Raw genomic sequence first — 25,341 nt, 5'->3', positions numbered from 1 at the left:
CCTGGCTTTGGTAACTTCATCCTGATCATAGCTTTAAACACCATCTATATGTTTTTAAGCTCCTACATTTTTATCTCCAGTGTGGACCTCTCCCATGGACGCCGGACTCGTACATGCAACTGTCTACTGGACAACTCGATATTTAACAGGCACTGGCCACACTCAGTATATTAAAAATGGAACTCATAATCTTTCCATATCCCATTAAACCTGCTCCAGTGAGTTTCTGCTGAACCAATTAGAAAGCAACAGAAAAGATGAAGTTGTCAAGATCTTTGGCTTCATCCTTTCTGTATTCTTCCCTTGCTCCATACTGCACATGCAATCCTGTAAACTTGATTTTAAAACATATCTAGAGTCCAATCGCCTGACCTCCATCACTAACATCCTGATTCATGCTAACATCATTTTTCATCTGGTTCATGGCAATAGCCTTATCTCTCTTTGCTTTTGGCCCTTGCCTTCCCAGCTTGTTTTTAGAACAGTATAAAGAGTGACTTTCTTAAAAAATATACCAGATACCACCATAAAAATACATTAAAAAAATACCATATACCATGGTTTAATTGAAATTTCTATTTGGGAGCTCTGAATGGTGCCATAAACTTGTGTTCAAAACCAAGACCACAATCTTCCCTCCCTATCTGCTCCTTCTCCAGTGTTCCTTCCATCTCAGTAAAAGGCATCACTATCTACCCAGTAGCTTCTGACTGAAAGATGAGATTCAGTCTTTGTGTTTACCTCATAAATATCTGTCACCTCTGTTCAGCTGGCTTTCTCCACTGCTACCACTAATCCAAGCCACCATTGTCTATCTCCTGGATTGTAATAATAGGATGTTAAACTGGTCTGCCCGTATTTACTCTCACCCTGGTCCCCCTCTCTCTGAATCATTAGCTAAAGTGAACTTTGAAAACTGCAAAGATGATGAAGTCTCTCTTTTGCTTAAAAACTCTTCAATGGCTTACCCTTGCTCTGAGGATAAATACCAAGTTAGTCTATTAGACATGTATGATTTGACTCCTGTCTCCTTGTGTCCCTTCCCTCACTCCTTGTATCCCAAGTCAGGCACTTTGGGCTTCTTTCGGTTCCTTCAAAGCACCCTATTTCCTTCCACTCAAGACCTTTAAATAAGTTGTTCCCTTTCTGTGAAACACATTCCTCAGAACCCTACTACCACCCTGATCCTACTCCTTTTGCCCAGACTTTATATGTCAGCTCAACTACAAATACCTTCAAGATATCAGACTTCAAATACCTTCAAGATATCAGATATCATATTTCCTTGCTCCATGCTCTTCTGTTCCCTATAGTACTTCTTTGTAGAAGTCATCATATTCTATAAGTATTTCCAGGTATGCGTAGTTCTTTAACATATATCTCTACGACTGGGGAGAGGATGTTCTCAGTGATGGAAATCACTAACACTCTACACATGGTGCATAGTACCACCTAACATGTGCAAAGTGGGCATATACATCTACAATTATATTCCTGTGTGACATATTTTGGTAGGGTTTTTGGTTCCTAGTTATTGATAAACAGAAGTTTATCATCATTCACTTATCTAAAGTGCTACTTTAATGATTAAAATATAGATAAAAGAGAAAAAAATCCCGTATTTCTTTTTCAGATATCGGAATCGATCTACACAAAATAAACAGACCCCAAATTCTCTTATCTCAGAGACGTACACTTAGGAAATCAGAAGTATTTAGGTGGATTCTTATAGATTTGCTTGGAGTTAGCTACTGCACTGATATTGATAGATAAGTACCCAATTCTCCAGTTTGAGAGTTTCAAGAGGAAGCCTCAGAATTTGTTTCAAAATTCTGTAGTTAGCAGCAATTGGAGCATGAAGAATCTGCTCCTGCTCTGTCCAATAGTGTCATGTACACAATAGCTTCCAAACGTTTATTAAATTCACTAGGACATATTTAAATGATTTTTCTTAAAATTGTTAACATTCTACTTACCAGCCCTTAATGGCCTAGGAACACCTCCAACAAAAATTGTTTTTCGGGGATCCAAAGGCTGAGAACCATCCATTACAAAATCACTATCACTTAAATTCCAAGGACGTATTTGAACCTATGAAGAAAATTACATTGGGTCTTACTCCCTTGATGGCTTATGAGAATTTTCTGTTTGTTTGTTTTTGCCAGTTAATAGTGATTCTTTTATTGTTTAAAAATTTGTATGGTGGGATCTGGAAACAAATTATTTTTATAACTTTTGTTGATCTAGATTCTATAAATCCGCAGTCTCTGACCTTTTTGGCACCAGGGACCAATTCTGAGGAAGACAGTTTTTCCAAGGATGGAGGTGGTAGAGGATGGTTTCGAGATCAAAGTGTTCCACCTCAGATCACCAGGCATTAGATTCTCATAAAGAACATGCAACCTAGATCACTTGCATGTGCAGTTCACAATAGGGTTTGCATTCCTATGAGAATAGAATGCCATCTCTGATCTGACAGGAGGCGGAGCTCAGGCAGTAATGCTGGCTTGCCTGCCACTCATCTCCTGCTGTGCGGCCTGGTTCCTAAAAGATCATGGACCACCAGTACTGGTCCACTGCCCAGGGGTTGGGGACTCCTGCTATAAATTATATGGATGTTTCAAAAACTAAAACTCAACATGGTAGTTTAATTGTTCTTTTATTAATTAACAATCATTTCAAAACAATTTTTGAAAAACTTGCATTTGTAGCCTGAAGTTCATGTGGTATTTACTTACTGGTTTGTCCTTGATAGTAGGGCTAGAAACACACAGATAGAGTTTTCCATCTTCTTCAATACAAGCATCAATTAGTGCCTGAACTGAGCTCTCTTCTTGAAAGAGAAGAAATGCATAGCCTGGAATAACCATTAAAGATGAGGCAATATGTCAAGCCAAGTGATTTTACTCCAAATTTCAGTACTATTTAGAAAATACATGCTTTTGAAAAAAAAAAAACTATCAAATAGGACGAAAAGCCATTTACCTTCTATAAGAGAACACAATATCTTATATAATACACATTAAAACAGATACTCAGTAAAGCAACTGGCTACTTTATATAGAACACCTGCTATCAGATACTGTACTAACTTACATGCATTAGTATTTGATTCTCAAGTCTATGAAATATTATTCCTGTTTTACAGAAGAAAAAAATCAAAGTACCACCAAAATCAGTCTCACAGTAAACAGTTGGTTGAATAATTTCAAACCGAGGTCAGCCCCAAGGTCTCCCATGCGCTTTCTAGCAGTGATACTACCTTCTTAAAGAACTTGGCAGAATTAACCAGGTGAGTATATCTGGAGCTAAAGTTTGCTATAAATGTCCTCAGGTTAATCCAAGTTCTAGACTTTCAGACTGGAACGCACTCGGAAAGGTCCAGGAAATCCCCTAAGCAGAGGAAACATTCCAGTCTCATGAAAACTTCCCAATTATACTAAGAAAGCTACAGTAGGAAGGTTAGAATGAAACATGTTCCTTAATAAAACATGGGTCAGATGGATCAAAACTTTTAAATCAAGCCTCACCTTGGAAAGCAGTGGAATACATTTTTCAAACTGTCTGGAGACTATCTAGACTTGTAAACAACCAATTGTCAATCTTTAATAAAAAATCATGTATCCAGCAGACAGAATAGACTACATTATAAAAAGAAGGCATCAAAATTTACACTGCAAGTTTACTATTATGTGATTATTCCCAGCAGGTGATAGCTATAAATGATCTATCCCTTACCTTGGCAAGATTTCTATGCGAACAAATGTACAGCATTTTAATCTAGTCCCAGTATGAAGCAGACATCAAGCAGGCCATGTATGTCTGTTCCACCATATAATGGGAAATGTAAGGTCATGTTTTACTCAAGTCAAAAAACTCAGCTTATTGTCAACCATAGCTTTATGCCACAAAAGTCTGATGTGACACTAAAGTACTTCATTTTAATAAAATTAAAATACCTGATTGCATAAAAAATACCTGAAGCCATTTCACCTTATATAAATGATTTCACCCTATACAAATACAAACTTCCAAAGGTAAGATTACACAGGATTAAAACACATGTCTTAGATTTTTTACACTTCTGGAAACAATTTAAATATTCTTGAAAATAATGAAGATTTTTTTAAGGCTTTAATTTTGATATGAAATAACCATCTGGGAACTACAAGTATTTTGTAATAATTAAAAGGATATGAGACCAATTTACTAAAATAGTATATTAAATTCAATATTTTAATGTTGGCCAATTTTTACAATTTTTGAAATTAACATTTTAATATTGCTTAATTTAAAATACTCTAAATTCAATATCTTTAATATTGCTCAATTTTTGTTATTATTAGGGAATGTTTATATTACAAAAATTAAGCAATATTAGGTAAATTATGACTTACCTAATGCAAGTCATTAGATATTAAAATATTCTTAACAAAAACATACTACATAATAGCTTCTTTTGAATTTGTTAAAGCAAGCTAATAATCACATAAGGTGAAGGTTATTCACTGCAAAGGAAACTTACGTACATGTGTGGCTTAGCATCTAAGGGACTCTAGTCACTGCTGTAATTACAAGGTAGCTTCACCCACTGGATGCTTCTATACCAGTGTTTTCCAAACCATGGAAAATGCTGAATTACAGAAATAACAAAATTGCTTGAAAGAACAAGGTTTGGGGATACTGGTCTTTGGAAATGGCTACATTTAACTGTAATTGTACCAAAAAAACTATGATTTGCCAGTGCCAATTTTATTTTTTCGATTAGAGAAACTAAATACTGCAAAACCACAATAACAATGATAGCAACAATAGCAATAAAGACAACAACTATTCTGTTTCATTAAATATGTTCCATCCCATCTTTCTAGGCTTAGAGTACACCATCCTTGTAAGTGAACAAGTGGCTCATGCAAAAATCTGCATCTTTCTCCATCCAAACAATTCCTAATTCCTTTTTAAAATTTTATTTCCATTCCTGCCTGGAACTCTGTTCAAGTGCTTTTTATCTATCTATATACAGTACCTTAGATTAATTCCAAACCTCTCAGTGAAGCTCTCCCCCATCTACTTGAAGTAATTTCTCCATTCTATAGTATTTTTTGTTATCTCATTTATTAGGCAGTTAACAATCCGTGAATTATTGAGAATATGAACATTCACAAAGGTGAATAAAGACACTATTTTACAGACCATTGAAAGAAACTGACATTAATAAAATAATTATAAATGTTTAAAGTTGTAAAAATGTAATACTGCAACTGTGATGAGTGCTAGGAGTGAAAGACACAGACAGCACTAGGAGTTGGGCAGGAGGAGCTGACCTCATTAGGTAGATCCTTAATGTTTTCTGTGATCAACTTACACTTAAGCTTGAGATACAAAAGATAAGTAGAGAATATATAAAGAGACCTAAGGAAGAGATACCATCAGTCTAGAGATTATCATACATAAAAGCACTGAGGGTGGAGAGAACAAGGCCAGTTTGTGGGACTGGAAGGAAACAAGCAGCAATAGCAGAAGAAGCTAGAAAGAAGGCAAGGCCAGGCAGAGTGAATGCATTTTTGCTTTTATCCTAAAAATAAGAGAAACCATTAAAGGGTTTATGCAGGTGAGTAAGGAATAGCACCATCCAATGAGTTTTCAAAGACTGCTGTGACTGGACTATAGGAGAAAACTGAAGAGGGCTAGAGATGTGGAGAGACTAGAAAGACAGCTGAAGTAGTCCAGGCAAGTGATGATGGTAGCTTAGTCGGGAACATTACAAAATAACTCAATACTCTGAGTATTCAATAAAAATGGCATTTATAAAGTAAACTTTATGAAATGGCAAGAGAGTAAAACTATGGACAACACTAAAACTAAGCTAATAAATAAACATCTCTATCTATGTATAGATAATTTCCTCTCTAAACCAAGGTTTTGTGACCTCCAATAAACTCCAGACTACATGGAGAGAGGCAGATAGCTTTAATCAGATTCCCATAGAGGCCTGGGATCCAGAATCCCTACTCAAAAGATGCTCTTGATTCCCTACATACATATAGATCTGCAAGTATTAAAAAAATTGCATTATTCCATTTATCTAAAAAACTATGTGAACTATTAGTGAAAGTTCTATAATTCTCAATGGCAGAAAGTAGATATGACTCATATAATTCATCACCAGAAAACTGTACCTAGTTTTTATGTGCCAATAACTTCTTTATCATGCTTCATTTCCCAGAGTCAAAATCAAACCATTTAACAGTTCTATTGGGGTCTTTTCTCCAGGCTTGACAATTCACTAAGTCATGAAATTGAATAGTATGTGTGGTGTGCATTTTCTAAAATTATATTTCAGCAATGTTTAAAGTAAAGTCTTAATCTTTGAACCTCCCCTCTTTTTTTTATTCATTTCAGAGAACCTTCCATTAGCAATTCTGACTAGCTGAATTAATCTTCAAGACTCCTTTCTCCTCTCTTCCTCTTGTTATTGTGGGCAGGATATACTTCCTCTCCCCACAGATGGTGACTTGATCATGCGACTTGCATGTGAAGGTTAGCACAATTTGTAATTCTTGTCCTGTGGTGATCAGCCACGGTGTCTTCCTAGTAATAACTGACTAACTTAACTAAGCGTCTTCCTCAAGTTTTACATCTTTATATAATTGAAAAAAAAAATAGACCCAACTAGCTACTTTGTCTTTTATCTAAATTATTTATTCATCAACAGTTGGTAATAATTTATATTGCTCTGCTGTTATCTAGAACATTTAATGTAAATCTTATATTTCAACTGTTCATAAATTTATATTTTATGAAAGACCAATCACTTCACATAGATCTTAATTTCATAATGCAGAGAGATACTGTTTCATATGTCTATACCCAAGTTACTTGAAATGATGCTTTAGACAGAGAAAATACTCAAACATTTGTTGATCTGAGTCTATGAAATTATTATCAAATCATAGCAAGTCTCTCATGATTCCTAACTGGCTAAGTAATTGCTATTCTTTCTTTTGCTCTCATACAACCAATTTCCTAGCAAATATTAACAATAACAATCCTTACCTTTTGGTGGAAAATAGGACTTGCTTTCTGCTTTATGAGGCCAATCTACTACCAAAGGCCCAAATCTTCTGAAGCTAGCAGTAATTTCATCTTAAGAAAGTACAATAATACACATTAGAAATTAGTTTCAGTGATTCGTTCTAAGAAATTTTGTACTGTTACTATGAAGATTTAACATTTAAAAGCACCAAATACCTTAAGATAAATTAGAATATAAACACTGGGAATATGTCTAATATACTTATTAAAATAATATGTCAAGATTAACAATTTTTGTCAAAATAAATTCATTTTTAAGCAATGCATTGGTTAGAATACTCAATTCCATATGAATTTTAAAATTTTATATAACATTGTATGGATACTAATGACTTTATAGTATACCAAACCACAAATAGCACTGGATTGAAAAAAACACCAACATATATAAGTTAAATAAAATCTATTACTGCTTCACAAATAAAATCATTTTATTATAGGAAAAAAGCTCTGCTGAAACAAGACTTGAATAACTATAATGTTGAAAAAATATACAAGGGCCTGATACATGCCAGGTAGTTTCACTGAAATCCATATAGGTTACATCCAATTGCTATGTCTTATGTTATTTCATTACATAGAAAGCTTATGAAGATCAATACTTAGAATAAGTTTGTGGATATCTGAATCATAACTAAAAAATTTCCTAAAATGTAAGAATGAGTGATACATTTCCCATAACCTCACAAATATAGCTTAATATTTTAAGTCTTCAATTAATTTTCTTTTGTTATCACATACAATTACTAGTGTTTGTGAAACCCTAATTTCCTATTCATGTTCTGTTTCCATTTCCCTTTCGGGTTTAATAGCCTCTTTCTTCCCTGTTTCTAAGAGCACATTTATCCTTCAAGAAATTAAACTTTTGGCCGGGCATGGTGGCTCATGCCTGTAATCCCAGCACTTTGGGAGGCTGAAGTGGGCGGATCATGAGGTTAGGAGATCAAAACCATCCTGGCTAACACAGTGAAACCCCGTCTCTACTAAAAACACAACAAATTAGCGGGGCATGGTGGCATGCGCCTGTAGTCCCAGCTACTCAGGAGGCTGAGGCAGGAGAATCGCTTGAACCCGGGAAGTGGAGTTTGCAGCGAGCCGAGATTGTGCCACTGCACTCCAGCCTGCAAGACAGAGCGAGACTCCGCCTCAAAAAAAAAAAAAAATAAATAAATAAAAATAAAAATAAATTAAACTTTTGATTACCAAGCATTGCAGATATTATCTTATGGTTGGTTCCATTTATTTCAGTGTATGTGTGCATGTGCACATTATGGTGATACAAAAAGCTTTAAGTTTTATATACCTAAATATATTCTATATTTTAAAAACAAGTAGAATATGACCTAGGTCATGAAAATCTTCTTTACAAAAAATGCTCACAGTTACAAATATGGTAAGATCTAAAGAGAAAAATAAAAAAGCTTTTGTTCAAGTACTTTCATATTTCAACAGGTGATAAAGTATTTTAAAAGAAGAAAATGCATTCTAATTCTGAAAATCTCTAGGTGGTAAAAACTTTCATAGTCCATTCACATTAAATTTCATATTTTTTTGTTTTTGTTAAAGCCCAAATCACCATGTTAATAAATATCTTAATAAATACCTTCATCAATATCTGGAGGAAGACCACCAACAAAAACTTTTCGAGAGAAGCGTTCTATTCGCTCTCCATTTTGGTGAGCTGAATAACAGGTGGGTGAATTTAAAACTCCAACTTGATCACTGTGACCATCATCCAGCAAGCCATCATCTATTGGAAAGAGGGAAGAACGACCTAGAATAAAGAACAAATACAACTTGAATCTCAGATCTGAGAAAATGATAAATTCAAGCATAAAAATACCAATGACAAATTCAAAGACTTAAAAATGAAGGTGATGCAGGTGAACATAAAAATTAAGAGAAATTTAAATAGTATGTGGTTTTAATTACCTGGATTCAAGAAAGAAGCAATCTAAAGAGTGACTTAGAAATAAACATAGTCATATGTCAACCATTAAACTGCAAAAGAGATACTAGATCACTTCAACTTGTTATGAGCAAGAACTTGTTATAAGCAAGAACCTTATGTATGTGGACAGTTAGAATGGATATGTAACAGGAGAAACTTCAGAAACTGGTGGCAGAAAGGAAATGACACAGACTAAATAGATAAGGGGATATAATTTATAAAAAATCACTTGTAGACTACAGTAAGTAAGGATAAGGAGAACAAGTAATACTTGTATACAAGGTCTTGACCTAATTTATTACATGTGTGCCAATTATATGAAACAGTAGACACAGCTTCTGCACATGTGCAAAATAGAAAAGGTATCCCCTCTAGCACATTAGTGCCCATTTGAGCCCACATTTCAGGAGGCAATCCTTGCATAGGGCACATCCTGTACAATCCTCTGAAGTAATCCCCACTCCGTGGGTAATCCCTCCACAAAACTTAAATGACCTGATATACTCCCCGGCTGTCAAGGAATGTACATTTAGAAAGATAAGATCTATATATGTAACCATGGTACACATCCATAAGAAAGCTTCAAAGTGCTCAGAGGACATATTCTGGAGGAAAGGAGTCAAATAAAAGGATGATTTCCTAAATCTCTAAGTGAAATTAAATAGCATTTGGGATAAAAAGAGAAAAAATAGCAGTACATAGTGAGGCATTAAGAAGGGTAGAATATCTATAGGTGGAAATATTTATAGGAACATGGTTTTCAGTAAATTTTCCTTTTTTCCAAGTGAAAGGAGAAACATAAGAAAATGTAGGAAAAATTGAACTTACTTGAGAAATAAGGAATAGTCAAGGTTGGCTGAAATATGTTGGAAACAAGGAGAGTAAAAGCTAGAAAAGCCCTTTGAGGCTAGCTAGAGTATTTAGCGTTGAATGCCAGGCTAACGAGACATTTAGTAGGTAGTGAAGATAATAAACTGGATACAGGGATTCAATCAAGATTATAACTTTTTCTATGCATTAGGGAGACTTAGTAAATATGGATAAGGTAGCTGGAAATCAGCAGATCAGAAGCTGTGCAAAAAATCCACAAAGGATGGATGGCAGTCACAAGCAGATAGGAAACAAAATAGGGAGAAAGAATGAAAAAGGAGAGATCTAAGGAAGACTTTAGAAAATGATAAAACCATTAACTGATACGAGGACAGTAAGGACCAGAAACTGGTATGAGAAAGGAAAACAATTTAAGCTTTAGATGTAAAGTTGTATATGTTGTTAGGATGTTCAGAAGCAAATGTATAGTAGGAAGCTGAAAAGGAAGTGGAGAAAAGAAATGTCATATTTCTGAGGAAATAATTTGGAGTCAACTCCACATTTATAGTTTAAGGTCCTTCATAACATCAATGATAAACACTCCAGCGAGAAATGATGAGGACAGCTCCTTGGGAAACTTACAAGGAAGAAGCAGAACATTCAAGGAGCTAGAGAAAGGAGTGGTAAGAAAAGTGGGAGGGCAGCCAAAATATCATGGTAATAGAAGCACCAAAACACTAATAAAAGAACGAAAGAGCAATTAAGTAACAATGTGAGATATTAAGATAATTACTTTTAATAAACCAGTTGTTTTTGAGGACATACATGATCTGTGAAGGTAGCTGTTTCAGGAAAGTTGGGTAGGAGTCACATTGCATGTATTTAGAGTTTTATTAAGTATAGAGATCAAATGAAGAGAATTATGTTAGAGAAGGAAAAACAGAGTAAGAACGTGGACAAGTTGTTTTTCTTTCAGTATTAAATGAAGGATTTTTTTGGATAGCAGACAATGCATATAATCTATAGCAGCGATCCCCAACCTTTTTGGCACCAGGGACCAGTTTTGCGGACAACAATTTTTCCACAGCAGGGGGATGATTTTGGGATGAAAATGTTCCACCTTAGATCATCAGGCATTAGATTCTCATACGGAGCGCACAACCTAGATCCTTCACATGTGCAGTTCACAATAGGGTTCACGCTCCTGTGAGAATCTAATGCTACTGCTGATCTGACAGGAGGTGGAGCTCAGGCAGGCAGTAATGCTCACTCGCCCTCCACTCACCTCCTGCTGTGTGGCCTGGTTCCTAACAGGCCATGGACCAGTATCGGCTTTATGCTGGGTATCTGTCTATATACTAAACAAACAGACCACGGACCGGATCGTTTTATGTTTGGTATTTGTTTATATATTAAATCACATGCCATAGAACATCTTGAAAAATATGACACATGATGCAAGTGATACAAACAAAGACAATTAGAAATGTGACAGCCTGAACAGAATGGGTTGGGGACAAGAAGGAAGGGACCACATGCCTGTCAGAGTGAGGTAGCTAGCTACCTAGATGTTTGACAGAAAAATTTAGTTTATGACACAACAACAGAGAGAAAGATGGTATTTGATATAGGGAATGAATTATTCTAAAGATTCAAATGCTGTTTAAATACGATGTTCTGAAAAATATCCATGTTCACTGAGTGACTTTGTGAATATCACTTAACTTTTCAAATACCTCTGTTATTAGAAATAGGAAGTAATGCAAAACAAAATGTCAGTATTTTTTGTGATCAATAGAAAGGAAACTCTTCAACATGAAACTATTTTTACTCAATAAAATGAACATCAAGGTCCACTAAAAATAATATTAATTGTGAATAACTGGTCAAACTTTTAAAGGTTAGACTTTAATTGAATAATTCTCTACTTTAAAAGGAATAAGATAAATAGCATGCATACAAACTTGATTTTAAGGGAAAAAATCACAAATCCAAATTCTATATTTATTTCAGATGTACCAATACTTTGGAAAGTTTTTCACTTTAAAATGCCCTAACACAAATAAAAACTTAGCAGTGTCATAAATACTGTAAGTATTCAAATGTCTTTCTAACAGACATTTAAGTTGAGAAAAAATATGGATCACAAATACTTACGGTCTACATTAAAAAAAAAAAGAATGCGGTGACAAATCACACTATAAGCAATGCCAAAGAGAAAAGTGACCCAAAAATGACTCAAACTTTTTGTTTACTATAATAAAATACTACTTAGTATTCATATAACTAAAAACATCTATAATCTATTAACGAAGTTCAGCTAAACAAAGAATGTAATGAAAAGTTTAAGAACATTTTGCACGCTAGCCATACTAACAAGAATCTTCACTGTTAGACAATAATGACTGCTGTTTTTCAAGAAGCCAAAAAAGCTACAGATTTAAATACTCATTTAAGAGAAGAGTTAACTGAATATATATCATTGACAAAGTATGACCTTTTCTTATTTTTATTTTTTGAGAAGGAGTCTCGCTATGTCACCCAGGCTGGAGTGCAGTGGTGCGATCTCAGCTCACTGCAAGCTCCACCTCCTGGGTTCATACCATTCTCCGCCTCAGCCTCCCGAGTAGCTGGGACTATAGGCGCCCGCCACCACACCCAGCTAATTTTTTGTATTTTTTAGTAGAGACAGGGGTTTCACCGTATTAGCCAGGATGGTCTCGATCTCCTGACCTCGCGATCCGCCTGCCTCGGCCTCCCAGAGTGCTGGGATTACAGGCGTGAGCCACTGCGACTGGCCATCATTGACAAAGTATGACTTTTTACCTTGCCAATTATCCTTTTATCATATTCCAAATTAATATGACAATAAAAGGAGAACCATTAAATAAGTTATGTCTACCACTGTAGTGTACTTTAAACATGCTTTCTAAGAATGATACCATACATACGTTTTCAGGTTCTTACACCTCAAAGGAATAAAATTGAATGATAATGAAATACAACAAATTCATTTTGCTGGAATGCAGCAAAAGCCAGGCTTAAAGGAAAATTCATAGTTTTAAAAGCATATTAGAAAACAAGACATGCTTAAAACAAATCATCTTGTTTCTACCACAAAAAGCTAGAAAAAGAACAGCAAATAAAATACAAAGAATGATGAACGAAATAAAGTAACAAAAAAGAGACATCAATCAACACAGAACTTACAAACATTAAAAGATTAAAAAGGGAATGTTATTAGCCACTTTATGGTAATAAATTTAACAACTAGAGGAAACAAATCCCTTGAAAAATGCAGCTTTTCAAAAATGGCACAGGGAGAAAATATCTGAAAAGTTCTTTGTTAAAAAAAAATGAAAATCATAACTTAAAAATCAAAATAAAAAAATCTTCTGACAGAGAAAAATCCAGGCCTAGATGGCTTTACTGGCAAATGAACTAGACTTTCGAAGAAGAAAAAATAGCAATTTTATACAAACTCTTCCAGAGAATAAAGAAAGAGGAAGCACTTCACAACTTTTTTTTACAAGTGCAATACTAAAATCTGACAAAAACATTATAAGGAAACTATATACCAATGTCCCTCATGAACACAAATGCAAAAATCCTAAAAAATATATTGGCAGAATGAATCCAGAAGTACAGATAAAAATGGAAAACAAATCATAATTAAGTGGGGTTCACCCCAGGAACGTAAGATTGATTTATCATTTTAAAACCAATTACTGTTAATTGTACTACATAAACAGACAAAAAAAGAAATACCATAAAATCATTTCCATAAATGTAGGAAATGCCTCTGATAAAATTCAACAGCTATTGATAATTTAAAAAAAAAAAACACAACTCCCAGAAAACTAGGAGTAGGAGGGAATTTTCTCAATCTGATAAAGACCATTAAAAAAAAAAAAAAAAGAGTGAAAGTCTTTAATAATAAATTATCAAATGGTTTCTCTTGAAGGTTTGGAAGGATGTTCACTCTATTTCTACTCAACATTGTACTACTGGAGGTACAACAAATCAAAGAAGATGAAAAAAATAATTTAAAGTCATGAATACTGGCAAAGAAAAATAAAATTACTTAGTATAGACATAATTGTACATGTAAAATTCAAAGAAATCAAACTAGTAGAAATAATTGTATTTATCTATGGAAGAAATGCAAATTCAATTTACAAAAACCAAATTATTTCTAAATGCTAGTAATAAACTGGGAAAAATTTTAAATATCATTTCCATATCTCATCCAAACCCACCAAATACTGACAAATAAACTTAACACAAGATATGCAAGACTTTTACACCGAAAATGACAAAAATTTGCTGGGGAAAAATGGTAAAAATATGAAATAAATGAATAAACAGAAGAAACCACGTTAGATGTAAATTCTTTCCAAGTTATCCAATCTATAGACTGGATACAATCCATCCAAAATCTCAGCACACTGTATTCTAGAAATTCACAAGCCAGTTCTAAAATTTATGATAAATCAAAGGCCTACAAACAATCAAGGAAAGCGTACAAAACAAACAAACAAAAAGCCAAAGTTGGAGGATTTACATCACCAAGTTCCAAGACTCACTAGTTAGCTATAGTTATTGAGACTGTAAAACTGATATTAGAGTAGACAGACAAATGGAACATAATAGAGTCTAGAAATGGGCCTATATATGTACAGTCACTTGATGTTTTTCAAAGGTACCAATGCAGTTCAATGTGGAAAAGTAAATCTTTTCAATAAATGGATTTCTAGCTGGAGGGGGGAAAATAAATGTGATCCTTGTATCACACCATACTGAAAAATAAATCCAAGAAGGATCACAGACTTAAATGTAAAAGTTAAAACAACAAAACTAGAATTTCTTCATAACCCTGTGGGTAGTGATAATTTCTTGGGACTAAATGACACTAATGGTGAATGAAAATAATTGGATTTTTATTAAAATTCCGACATTTTTCTGCTTATCAAAGATACTGTTAAAAAGTGGATGACAAGCAATACACTACTGGAAAATAGGACAAAATATATAAAGAACTCCCATAAATGAAGAAAAACAACCCAATTAAAAACGAGCAAAAGACTTGTAAGGGAACGTTACAGAAGAATACAATGGAATGGGTTAGAAGCACATGAAAAGGTGCTTACATGTCATCCTTAGTCATCAGGAAACTGCAAATTAGAGCCACAGTGAGGGACTACACACCATCAGAATGGATAAAATTAAAAAGCCAACACTCAGCCGGGCGCGATGGCTCATGCCTGTAATCCCAGCACTTTGGGAGGCTGAGGTGGGCAGATCACCTGAGGTCAGGAGTTTGAGACCAGCCTGACCAACATGGTGAAACCCCGTCTCTACCAAAAATACAAAAATTAGCCAGGTGTGGTGGTGCATGTCTGTAATCCCAACTACTCGGAAGGCTGAGGCAGAAGAATTGCTTCAACCTAGGAGGTGGAGGTTGCAGTGAGTCGAGATCGGGCCATTGCACTCCAGCCTGGGCAACACTAGCAAAACTCCATCTCAAAAAAAAAAAAAAAAAGGCCAACACTCTAAAGTCAGTCTCATACTCTACTGGAGTATAAAACCGGAAACTATTTGGCAGTTTCTAATAAAGTTGAACATATACTTACTCTATGAACTAGTAATTCCACTTTTACTTATACATCCAAGAGAAACGAGTGCTCATGTCCACCCACATACAAAAAGGTACAAAAATATTCATGGAAGCTTTATTCATAACAAGTACCAAATGTATAACTCAAACATCTATCAACAAGAAAATAGATAAACAAATTCATACAATAAAATGTTATTCACCAATAAGAAATAACTAATAAAAATTACTAATTGTAATTTCCTTTCTATACAATTTCCGTACAAAAAGCTAATCATTTCTCTTTCACTTGAGACTGATATTTATAAATATCTAAAAGTAATTACTTATGAAATTATTTTTTTTTCTTTTAAAAGAAGAGTTGATATGGTTATTCCTAAGGCTCTTACCACAAGAGTTAGATGTTTTTTATTTCTCCAGATAAATAACCTTAAAGGTAATATTTCCTTGCTGTTAAGATCAGTAACAGAACCCTAAAGATATTAATTTGCAAACCCTATACTCAAAACAATTTAAAACTACAGTTAGAGTTGCATTGTTTAAGGTGGCAGTTTTTTTTTTGCTTATGGTCTTCTGCTTTTTGATTTTAGAAATTATCACTTGATCTTGACTCCAAACACTTCATTTCTCTGCATTGTTATGAAATAAACCCAAATCAAAATTACTGACCCTACTACAAGGCAACAAGAATAAACCGTTACACAAAAATGCTACTCCCATGAGTCTAACTTAAAATGTATATACGCTCATATATATGTAATATGTATGCATATGTGTATATATACACACATATATACAGGTATTTATGACAGATATTTATGTACATAAGCACTGATATATACATATGAATGAAAGGCAAATTAAAGTTTTGTAATAGAAAATACAGATAAAACATCTGAGGATTTAGAAGCAGAGAAGATTAATTATAACCCAGGCTGGAGTGAGATTCTAACTAAAGGTTCTTTAAAAGAGGATTTACAAAGAATGAGATAGTTATAGACAGAAAAGGATAGAGGAGAAAAAGAAGTAGAGGGAAAAAGCCTTCCTTCAGTAGAAGATAGTTGCTTAGCCAAAAGCACAGAAGAAATATTCCAAAGGCCATATTAAGGTAAAATACAGAAAACTGGAGATATTCTTAACTATGAGTTCAAGAACCCTACCTACAAATGCAAGTATAATAGCTTACATTAAGTTTGCTACCTAAAATGTATAATGTTAAAGGCAAAATAGTAGTTATAATAAAGGTTAGAGATGAATGAAGTAATAAGAGAAGGAAGAGCAAAACGAGAATAATGGCTATCCCCTATGGTCGCTGATCTGTGTGTGTGTGTAGGTGTATGTGCAGCATACATCCATGTATGTTAGATAAGTTATAGGTGATTACTAACTCTGACACTGGGCGCTATCCTAATGTTACCAAACATTAATTTAAAAAACTATCAAAACAACAGAAGTATATTTCAGATTGATCTATTTTCAGCATTACCTGTTTAATCAAATAGATTCGGGTATGATTCTGCAAATAACTGAGAAAGGCACCATAATGTACACACTAACAGCTTAAAAATGTTTTGCTCCAACAGGTTTGTACCTTTCTCATAAAGGATAAAGAAGATAATTTACTTAAAAATGTATAATCTGCGACCTTATATATCTTTGTAAATTTTATTTAATTTCTAGATATATATGCTTTAAAATTAGGTTTACTAAAATTTGTTTTCTATAAAAATTCATATTGCTGGATATAGGTGTACAGCAGGTATCGTCAGTCTCTTAAAGGTTAGGGAAGGGAGGTCAGCAAATTTTTTTCTTTAAAGGGTCAGTAGTAAATATAATATTTTACATTTTGAAGACCAGACATTTTCTGTTGGAACTACTCAACTGTGCTATCATTGTAGTTTCAAGGCAGCCAGACAAAAGTCAATGAATAAACACTGGCTGCATTTCAATAAAACTTTGTTTACAAAAACAGAAGCCTTGGCCTGTGGGCCATGGTTTCCTAACCCCTGTATTAGTGTTACCCCAGCTTTTTTTCATGCTTCAGAGATCTTGCTCACTCTCTCACAATTATTGAAATTATTTATCAAGGATTTCAGCCTTGATTTCATCATAAAAATATCTGGCAGTGATGATATTAGGGAGTGTACAGTTACCCTGGGTACTTCACAATTGTTCCAAATCAAAAATCCTGGATCAACTTTAAAGCAGTATATAACATACTATATTATTAATAATTCCTTATTTATTATAGCACGTAAGTCTGAATGACTATACACTATGAATAAATCAAACTTCTCTAATTAAACTTTCCATCATTTGTCTCCCTTTAAAATTATTTCTCCTATCTTCTCATCCCATATGTAATCTACTAACTCAAGCTCTGGGTTTACTTGCTTAAAAGGATTGCCTCCCGGGGCTTAGAACCATTAACTAAAATAGGTTTTTATTTCTATTACTAAAAATATTCTATATATTTTTATTCCTTTTGGAACACAGTAGCCCTTTAATCCTTTATTAAAGGAACTTATTGTGCTATAGAAATAGTTTAAGTTGAAAGGATAGAACTTAAGTTACACTTCACACCTCCTTTCACAACCCTCATCCTACTTCAATGCTGGACAAGTATGTTCACTCTCAGAATGGAATGGAAGAAACAATGAATAAAAAATAAATACAATTGATAAGTAGTTTTCCATATATTAAAGTCAGCTCCCCATGTGAACCCTTTTCCTTCCTAATGCTGTCCCCTAGGCAGCTCTAAAGTAGAACTCTTTATGGCTACCAGGTGATAGAGATACATAGTAGTGACAGTAGGTTCCAACTAAAAAGCAGGGAAAGAAATCTCTGCTTTTCTTAACTACTACTAGCATAATTACATTTTGATTATTCCTAAATTATATTTCATAAATTAATATTTAGAGCTAGCTTTATTTAAAGTTCTTATTGACATTATTAAGAAATTCAAGTACATAAAGTCATTTTGGTAGTAACTTGATTTGACTGTAGTCAAGTGAGAAATCTTTTAAATGAAAACAGTTTCTTTGTGCCTGGGCTGAAAGAAGAAAAACAGCTCTTCCTGAACAGGACTACAAAAGTCAAAGTCAGAATGTCCTGTGAAAATAACTGTTCACCCATTATTGCACTGGTAGAAGAGGCATGACTTATTTTTAGCAAAAATTATATCAACTCAGTGTGACACATCCCACATGAACAGAAGGTAAGCAACTCATTTTAAACAAAATAATTACTAAGCAAATGCAGTTTCTTTGATGGATCAAATCTAAAACATGAGGCTATATAAAAGGGGGTCTTTGGTGGTTAAAAGGTTATCAGCTTGAGGTTTATTATATCTAGCATGGAATAGGAAAAAACAGTAAAAAATAGGAAGAAAACCAGGTGACTAGCCATTTCTGAGTCATTCCTTTGGCATGCAGGTTTTAAAAAAATTGCATTACTTACCATTTCAGTGTACTTTAAAATGCAGATAAAATCTCTCAGTAGTTATTTCTAATGAGTGTGCCTTTCACGTGACTCTCACAATCAAAATTTTAAAAGTAGACTGCTAGTGTTCATAATTTACTAAGGCCGTATAATCTGAGATGAAAATTCAGGCATTCACTCCCCCTTATGCTAAGCCAAATATGTGTGCCAACTGTGAGTTCTGTCGTAATAGAAGCTTTTATCAGAAGCCTTAAAACCATGTGAGAGTCTTCCTTCTTCCAATGCAGGAAGGCAGTTCTGAAGCCAAATAATTCTTTATGGCTTCTAGGGAATAGAGATATATAGGAATGATAGCTGGTTCCTATATAAAAGTAGGGAAAAAAATTTTGCTTTTTCTTGATATCATAATCATAATCTACAATTATTGAACTGAGATGAAGACAAATAATAACATTACTTCCTAATACCTTGTTCCTAAGAACTTCTTAGGTCATGATATTTACACGAGAGTATACGATAGACTACATGTAAGTCACAACAGTTAAAAGGTGAAAAATGTTTAACAAGGCAAGAATTCTGAATTGCTCTATAGTTTCAAAATGCCTAAAAATCACAGATTGGTAAGTGGGTTGTGTTTCAGAGAACTGAAGCTCCATTATTAAAATTGCATAGTGAAATAAGCTAGTCCATAGATTTGAGAATAGGTACTAAACTTCTAAACTTCCCCTCCCTTCTCAGCTTGCTAAGTCTTTAGAAAAGTTGTTCAGCTTCAATTTTCTAAGTCTTGAGTGTCTGTCTCCTCTAAGTTTTTAGTTAGAAAACTGAAGAACCAAAAGATTCTGTCAAGCATTTGAAGAAACCATATTAAAAAATTAAGTTAAATTCAGATAATCTGAAATATAAAATTGGGACCACTTAAGAATATAAAATACTAGTTTTGGTTGTCAGTCGTGGCAAATAGCTTTGCTTGTTTGTTTAAAAAGTACACACATTCATGACTAGCTGAAAAGAAATGGAAGCACTGGCACATGTCTATAGGTGGCTCACACCTGTTATCCCAGCACTTTGGGAGGCTGAGGTGGGCAGATCACCTGAGGTCAGGAGTTCAAGACCAGCATGGCCAACATGGAGAAACCCTATCTTTACTAAAAATAAAAAATTAGCTGGGTGTGGTGGCACATGCCTGTAATCCCAGCTACTTGGGAGGATGATGTAGGAGAATTGCTTGAACCCGGGAAGCAGAGGTTGTGGTGAGCCAAGATCGCACCACTGCACTCCAGCCTGGGCAACAAGAGGGAAACTCCGTCTCAACAAAAAAAAAAAAAAAAAGAGAAAAAAAAAAAGTGATCAAAGGGCACTATTATTACTGTCTATCCTCCATGGCTTAAGGGAGATTTTTAAAGGTCAAAGAAAACTCTTTTTATTCGATGTGGCACTTGGAATAAGCCTAACAATATAAATAAATATCACAATTATTGCTCATTTAGAGAACAATCTAGTAGCATACTTTTGCTTCCTCTCATCCCATCTACTAGTCTGCACATGGAAAAGGGAAAAGCAAAGTTTTAGCCACAGAAAACATCAGCTACTTTCCTAGGAAGTTCAATAATAGTCTTGCATCACATAGTCCTCTTTCCTTAGGATACCACACAAGAACTCTGTGGGGAATACTTTTGTCGGGGAGGGAAAGGAAAAAGGAAAGGGGAGAAGGTATGTGTTTTTGTGTGTGTGTGTGTGTGTGTGTGTGTGTGTGAGACAGAAAGGGAAAGAAGGGGTTATATTCTTAGAAAACAGAGAAATATAAGCAACATGATTTCTATAAATCAGTGTTAACAATATTCTATTTGGTGTGTGTTATTTTCAACTGGGTCAACATAAAACTAACAATCTGGAGTTGTAAATTATACATCACAAATATGACAGTTACACATTTAGAGAGTAGAAAAATCATACTTCATGCTAACTTCACTAATATTAAACATATTTAAGCAGACAAACTATAAACAGCATCTTTATTTTAAGAGATACAGAAATAACTTTAAAAACTAGAGTTAAATCTCAACAGTTTAAAAGGGGAAAATTTATTAAATGACCACAATTAGTATAAAAATACGGTTCAAAGGTTAAGAGATTTAAAATTAAAAACTTCGACAAGTGCTCAAATCGAAATACAATTATGTGAGTTTTCAGATATTGCATGAAAAATCTAGAGTAATTAATTACAACATTGATCAGTAAACCCAATTAGAAACGATTATACCATAGCAAACAGAAATGAATTACCTCGTCTTCGCCCATAACTCCTTGCTGCATGTAAACAAAGCACAAATTGTAAAATGTCAGAACTAAAAATAAGCCCACATATACAAATATTTCTGACACGAAAAGCTATGTGGGCATCTGAAAATTAGTGCTACTTTGTTTAAGAGCAATGACAGACAATGTCACCATATAAGATTTGCATGTTTTACCATTCTACAAAGGACTTTTATTTATAGGTAAATACATATCATCTGAATCATATAAAACTCTGAAATTAACAAGAAACACACAATTTATTATCATTTGTGTTAAAATTCAAAAGTATTTGTTTCAGCTAATGAAGAAAGAAGTATACAACACTTTGCAGTAAATAGCGTCCCAAATAATTTTCCCAATGAATGGAAACAACTTGAACCAAATGTTTATTTTTCTACTTATTATAAATAATGGTATGGCATATATAGTCCAATAAATAGCTGTTCAGATCCAATCCACATTATACCAAGTCCTGCATGGAAGTAGTTCTAGAAGACACAGATGACTGAGAAGATATACCACTATTAAACTGATACTCTGAAGCCTGTACAGATTAGACAGGATTTAAGAAATCAATGTTAAACTTGTTTGGAGAAATTACTACAGCTAATAATGCTTTCTATCATTTTAATATATAACAGCTATCTACTAATTGTTTATGTGTCTACCTATGAGGTAAGAGGGATTCAGATACAAATTACTATGAACATAATCATAGAATAGTACATATGTTAAATACCATAAAAGTATATAGGCATTTTATCTATGTTACTTGCAGTGACATAATTCCTATGGAAAAAAAAAAGGCTGTAATTTCTTTTTCATAAGAAACTACCAGTTTGATAAAATCCATAAATTGTTTTAAAAGAACTCCTCCCCACAAATTTGAATACACAATGAGTATTTTTACCCTGAAATTAATATATGAAGTCAAGGTAGTAAACAAAGAAAGACTGTTAAAATTAAGGTCTTATTTTATATTCACAGATTTTTTTAGGCCTGGAAAAAATTCAATATTGAATAAATCTTAAGTAAAAATATGTGCTGAAAGTTGCCAGAAATGTCTACCTAAAAATATAAAACTTAAAGATCAAAAGAAAACATTTCACATTATGAAATACACTTTTATTTTATACTAATACTTTACTACAAGGAAGTGTGTCTATAACACACTAGTTCCTCTAATAAAAAGTGGGAAAAACAAACTTGTCAAGTCTCAGTCATTTAAATTCTAAGAAAAAAGTCAATCACTATAAGGCTTATATCAGACCCTTTTATATAAAATAACTTCATTTGCATTGCTGCCATTCTAGTGTCTTTATTTAGCTTATAATCTGTTGCACACTTAACCTATCCTTGAGCTCCAATTACCCCAAAGTCTGGTAGATCTATTTTATAGCTTACCTGACCTATATATTATTCCTCCTCTCCTCAGATAGGAGTGAAAGTAGCACTTAGTATTTTGTTGTCTAGGTCTTCTAAACATAAAAGTTTTTAAAAAGCTCTAAGTGATGGGAGATCAACTGTGAAAAATCAGACTGATGCAAGAAATTTTAATAGAGTGATCAAGAATAGACTATAGAGCTGCACACGGGTGGTCACGCCTGTAATCCCAGCACTTTGGGAAGCTGAGGTGGGACTCAGGAGTTGGAGACCAGCCTGACCAATATGGTGAAACCTCGCCTCTACTAAAAATACAAAAATTAGCCAGGCGTGGTGGCGGGCACCTGTAGTCCCAGCTACTCGGGAGGCTGAGACAGGAGAGTTGCTTGAACCCTGGAGGCAGAGGTTGCAGGTAGCCGAGATAGCACCACGGCACTCCAGCCTGGGAGACAGAATGAGACTGTCTCAAAAAAAAAAAAAAAAAAAAAAAGAATAGACTACAGAAGAGTGAATAGTTGTATTAAGCCTAGAAATGGTCAACAGTTCCCAAACCGCTTCGCGGGATGAGTCAGTTGGGCTTCCTGCTTATCCCTGGGCATAGCCTAATGGTATTAATCCAGTATAAATTTGCTTTGGAGAATTTCATTCATAGGTGTAGAGAATTGAAGATTTACAAAGCAAATAAAAATATTTTCATCAAGTTTAAAGTCAAATGAGAAATTATGATGAAGTCATAATGTCACACTTAATTCTTGACCTATTGAGAAAATTAATGATATTATAGCCAGTTTATGTTCTTAGCTGAGGCTACTCAATACTAAAATGGTAAAAATATGTATAAATTTCATAGCATCTTAAGTTTTCATTCCTCGGCTTGAATATAATCACTTAGAAAATTTCTCCAACTATCTCATACCTGAGGAATTTTAGAATCCTGTAAAGAGCTATTCTACTTATTTTTTGGACAACTCTCAGATTCCAAGTATCTACATTACCAAAAATAGAACTGACTACAGATGAAGCTAAATCATGTGAAATATTTCCTATTCCCTGTTATGGAAATAACTAATCTGCCACCATCACACTAAACAATGGTGTGTGTATTCACTTTCCTACCAATATTTCTATCTAAATTTCTGGAGTATGTTCCATTATAACTCTTAATCAGAATTATGAGAAACACTTACCTATTAAGAAAAAAACTAAGTGACTTATGTTTTTAAAAAGACTTTTTATAATAATATGTCCTTCAAACTCATTTAGAATATGATTTTTAAAAGGAAAAACTTGTATAAAAATGAAGAACACTTATGAATTGTAAAAATAACATGAGGAGCTATTTAACATACCTGTTGATGTGTATATGCACAAGTATGTTAAACATATATTACTGACACATGTGTGTCCTTATTTATTTAAAAATAAGAAGGGCTTTGAGAAAAGCCTGAAGACAAGCGACTTTACAATTTTGGTTCTGGTTTCCAAATCGTCTTATTAAGGTTCTAATTCATAGCTACAAAAAACAAAAACAGGATGATTCTAATATTCTGACTAGAAACTGTGTAGGGTCATATGTATTGGCTCTCGGCTACAGTTGTGGTAACTGAATTACTGCAGCTAGAGGAAGGGATAGGCATACACATTAAATTAGTTGGAAATACAGGTTAAAGTTCTCTTGATGAGGAAACTAAAGACATTTTTATTTTTTTCAATTTGAAAAAGCCAAAACTAAGGAGAGAACCATGCTACTAAATCATAGTCTTTTTTTTTTTTTTTTTTTTTTTGAGGCAGAGTCTTGCTCTGTCACCCAGGCTGGAGTGCAGTGGCACAATCTCAGCTCACTGCATCACTGCAAGCTCCACCTCCTCAGGTTCACACCATTCTCCTGCCTCAGCCTCTCGAGTAGCTGGGACTACAGGCGCCCGCCACCATGCCCAGCTAATTTTTTTGTATTTTTAGTAGAGACGGGGTTTCACCGTGTTAGCCAGGATGGTCTCGATCTCCTGACCTCGTGATCTGCCTGCCTCGGCCTCCCAAAGTGCTAGAATGACAGGCGTGAGTCATTGTGCCCGGCCCCTAAATCATAGTCCTTTTCAAGACCCGAAAGAAAGCTTATCTCCTCCACTCATTCCACCAGCATAAAAGAAAAAAAGAACTGATGGCTACCCCACTTTCCCATTTTTATGACTGAATAGATACAGTCAGAGCATCTGCCTTCAGAAATACAATTACTGACTTAATTTTCTTAATTAAACGATACACATAACTTTTTTCCTCTCAGAAAGTACAGTAAGCTCTTTATCACATACATAGCTGTATGTGGGTTATCACAGCAAATTTACATTTCTAACTAGCTTGCTAATACCATTCCCACTCCCCCTCCTGGTCACCAATACTTCTGCTCTGTTTCTCTTTTGAAAAACGTTATGTACTAATAAAAATGTAAGCTATTTTCCTTGAGAAAGGGGTAAAGAAAATATAATTCAAATATTAATACAAATACTTGAACGATACATGATTTTGTATTGCTCTTTACTACTATGGAAAGCAGGGTTTTTTTAAACTACTGATAATAAAATGTGTTTAGGATTTATACATTTAGAAATATAAACATGCATACTTTCATTCTAACTTCAGAAGTACTTCACCTTTGGTTTTAAAACAATCTACACAATTCTATATAATGTGACTTCCCTAAAGTGCTTCTGGATGCTAAATACGGACTCTTCAACATATTTGAATTCTT

At 34.1% G+C, this 25,341-nt stretch overlaps 1 protein-coding gene across 10 annotated transcripts in view; it reads right to left on the bottom strand.

The window, feature by feature from the left end:
- Positions 1-25,341, bottom strand: part of CPEB2 (cytoplasmic polyadenylation element binding protein 2) — a 71,462-nt gene that overhangs the window by 8,902 nt on the left and 37,219 nt on the right. For 6 of the 10 annotated variants that reach the window (XM_054553712.2, XM_024246158.3, XM_024246156.3 and 3 more), the window contains 5 exons: positions 21,198-21,221; positions 8,699-8,869; positions 7,057-7,146; positions 2,739-2,857; positions 1,977-2,091 (listed from right to left, as the gene is read on the bottom strand). In XM_054553712.2, the coding sequence (XP_054409687.1) occupies positions 1,977-2,091; positions 2,739-2,857; positions 7,057-7,146; positions 8,699-8,869; positions 21,198-21,221 (519 nt within the window). The remainder of the gene's footprint in view (positions 1-1,976; positions 2,092-2,738; positions 2,858-7,056; positions 7,147-8,698; positions 8,870-21,197; positions 21,222-25,341) is intronic. The other 4 variants (XM_054553713.2, XM_024246160.3, XM_024246157.3 and 1 more) reach the window with 1 other exon arrangement.

The sequence above is a fragment of the Pongo abelii genome, chromosome 3 (genome assembly GCF_028885655.2).
Source record: "Pongo abelii isolate AG06213 chromosome 3, NHGRI_mPonAbe1-v2.0_pri, whole genome shotgun sequence".
Taxonomy (NCBI): domain Eukaryota; kingdom Metazoa; phylum Chordata; class Mammalia; order Primates; family Hominidae; genus Pongo; species Pongo abelii.
This window is presented reverse-complemented; position numbering and strand designations above follow the sequence as displayed.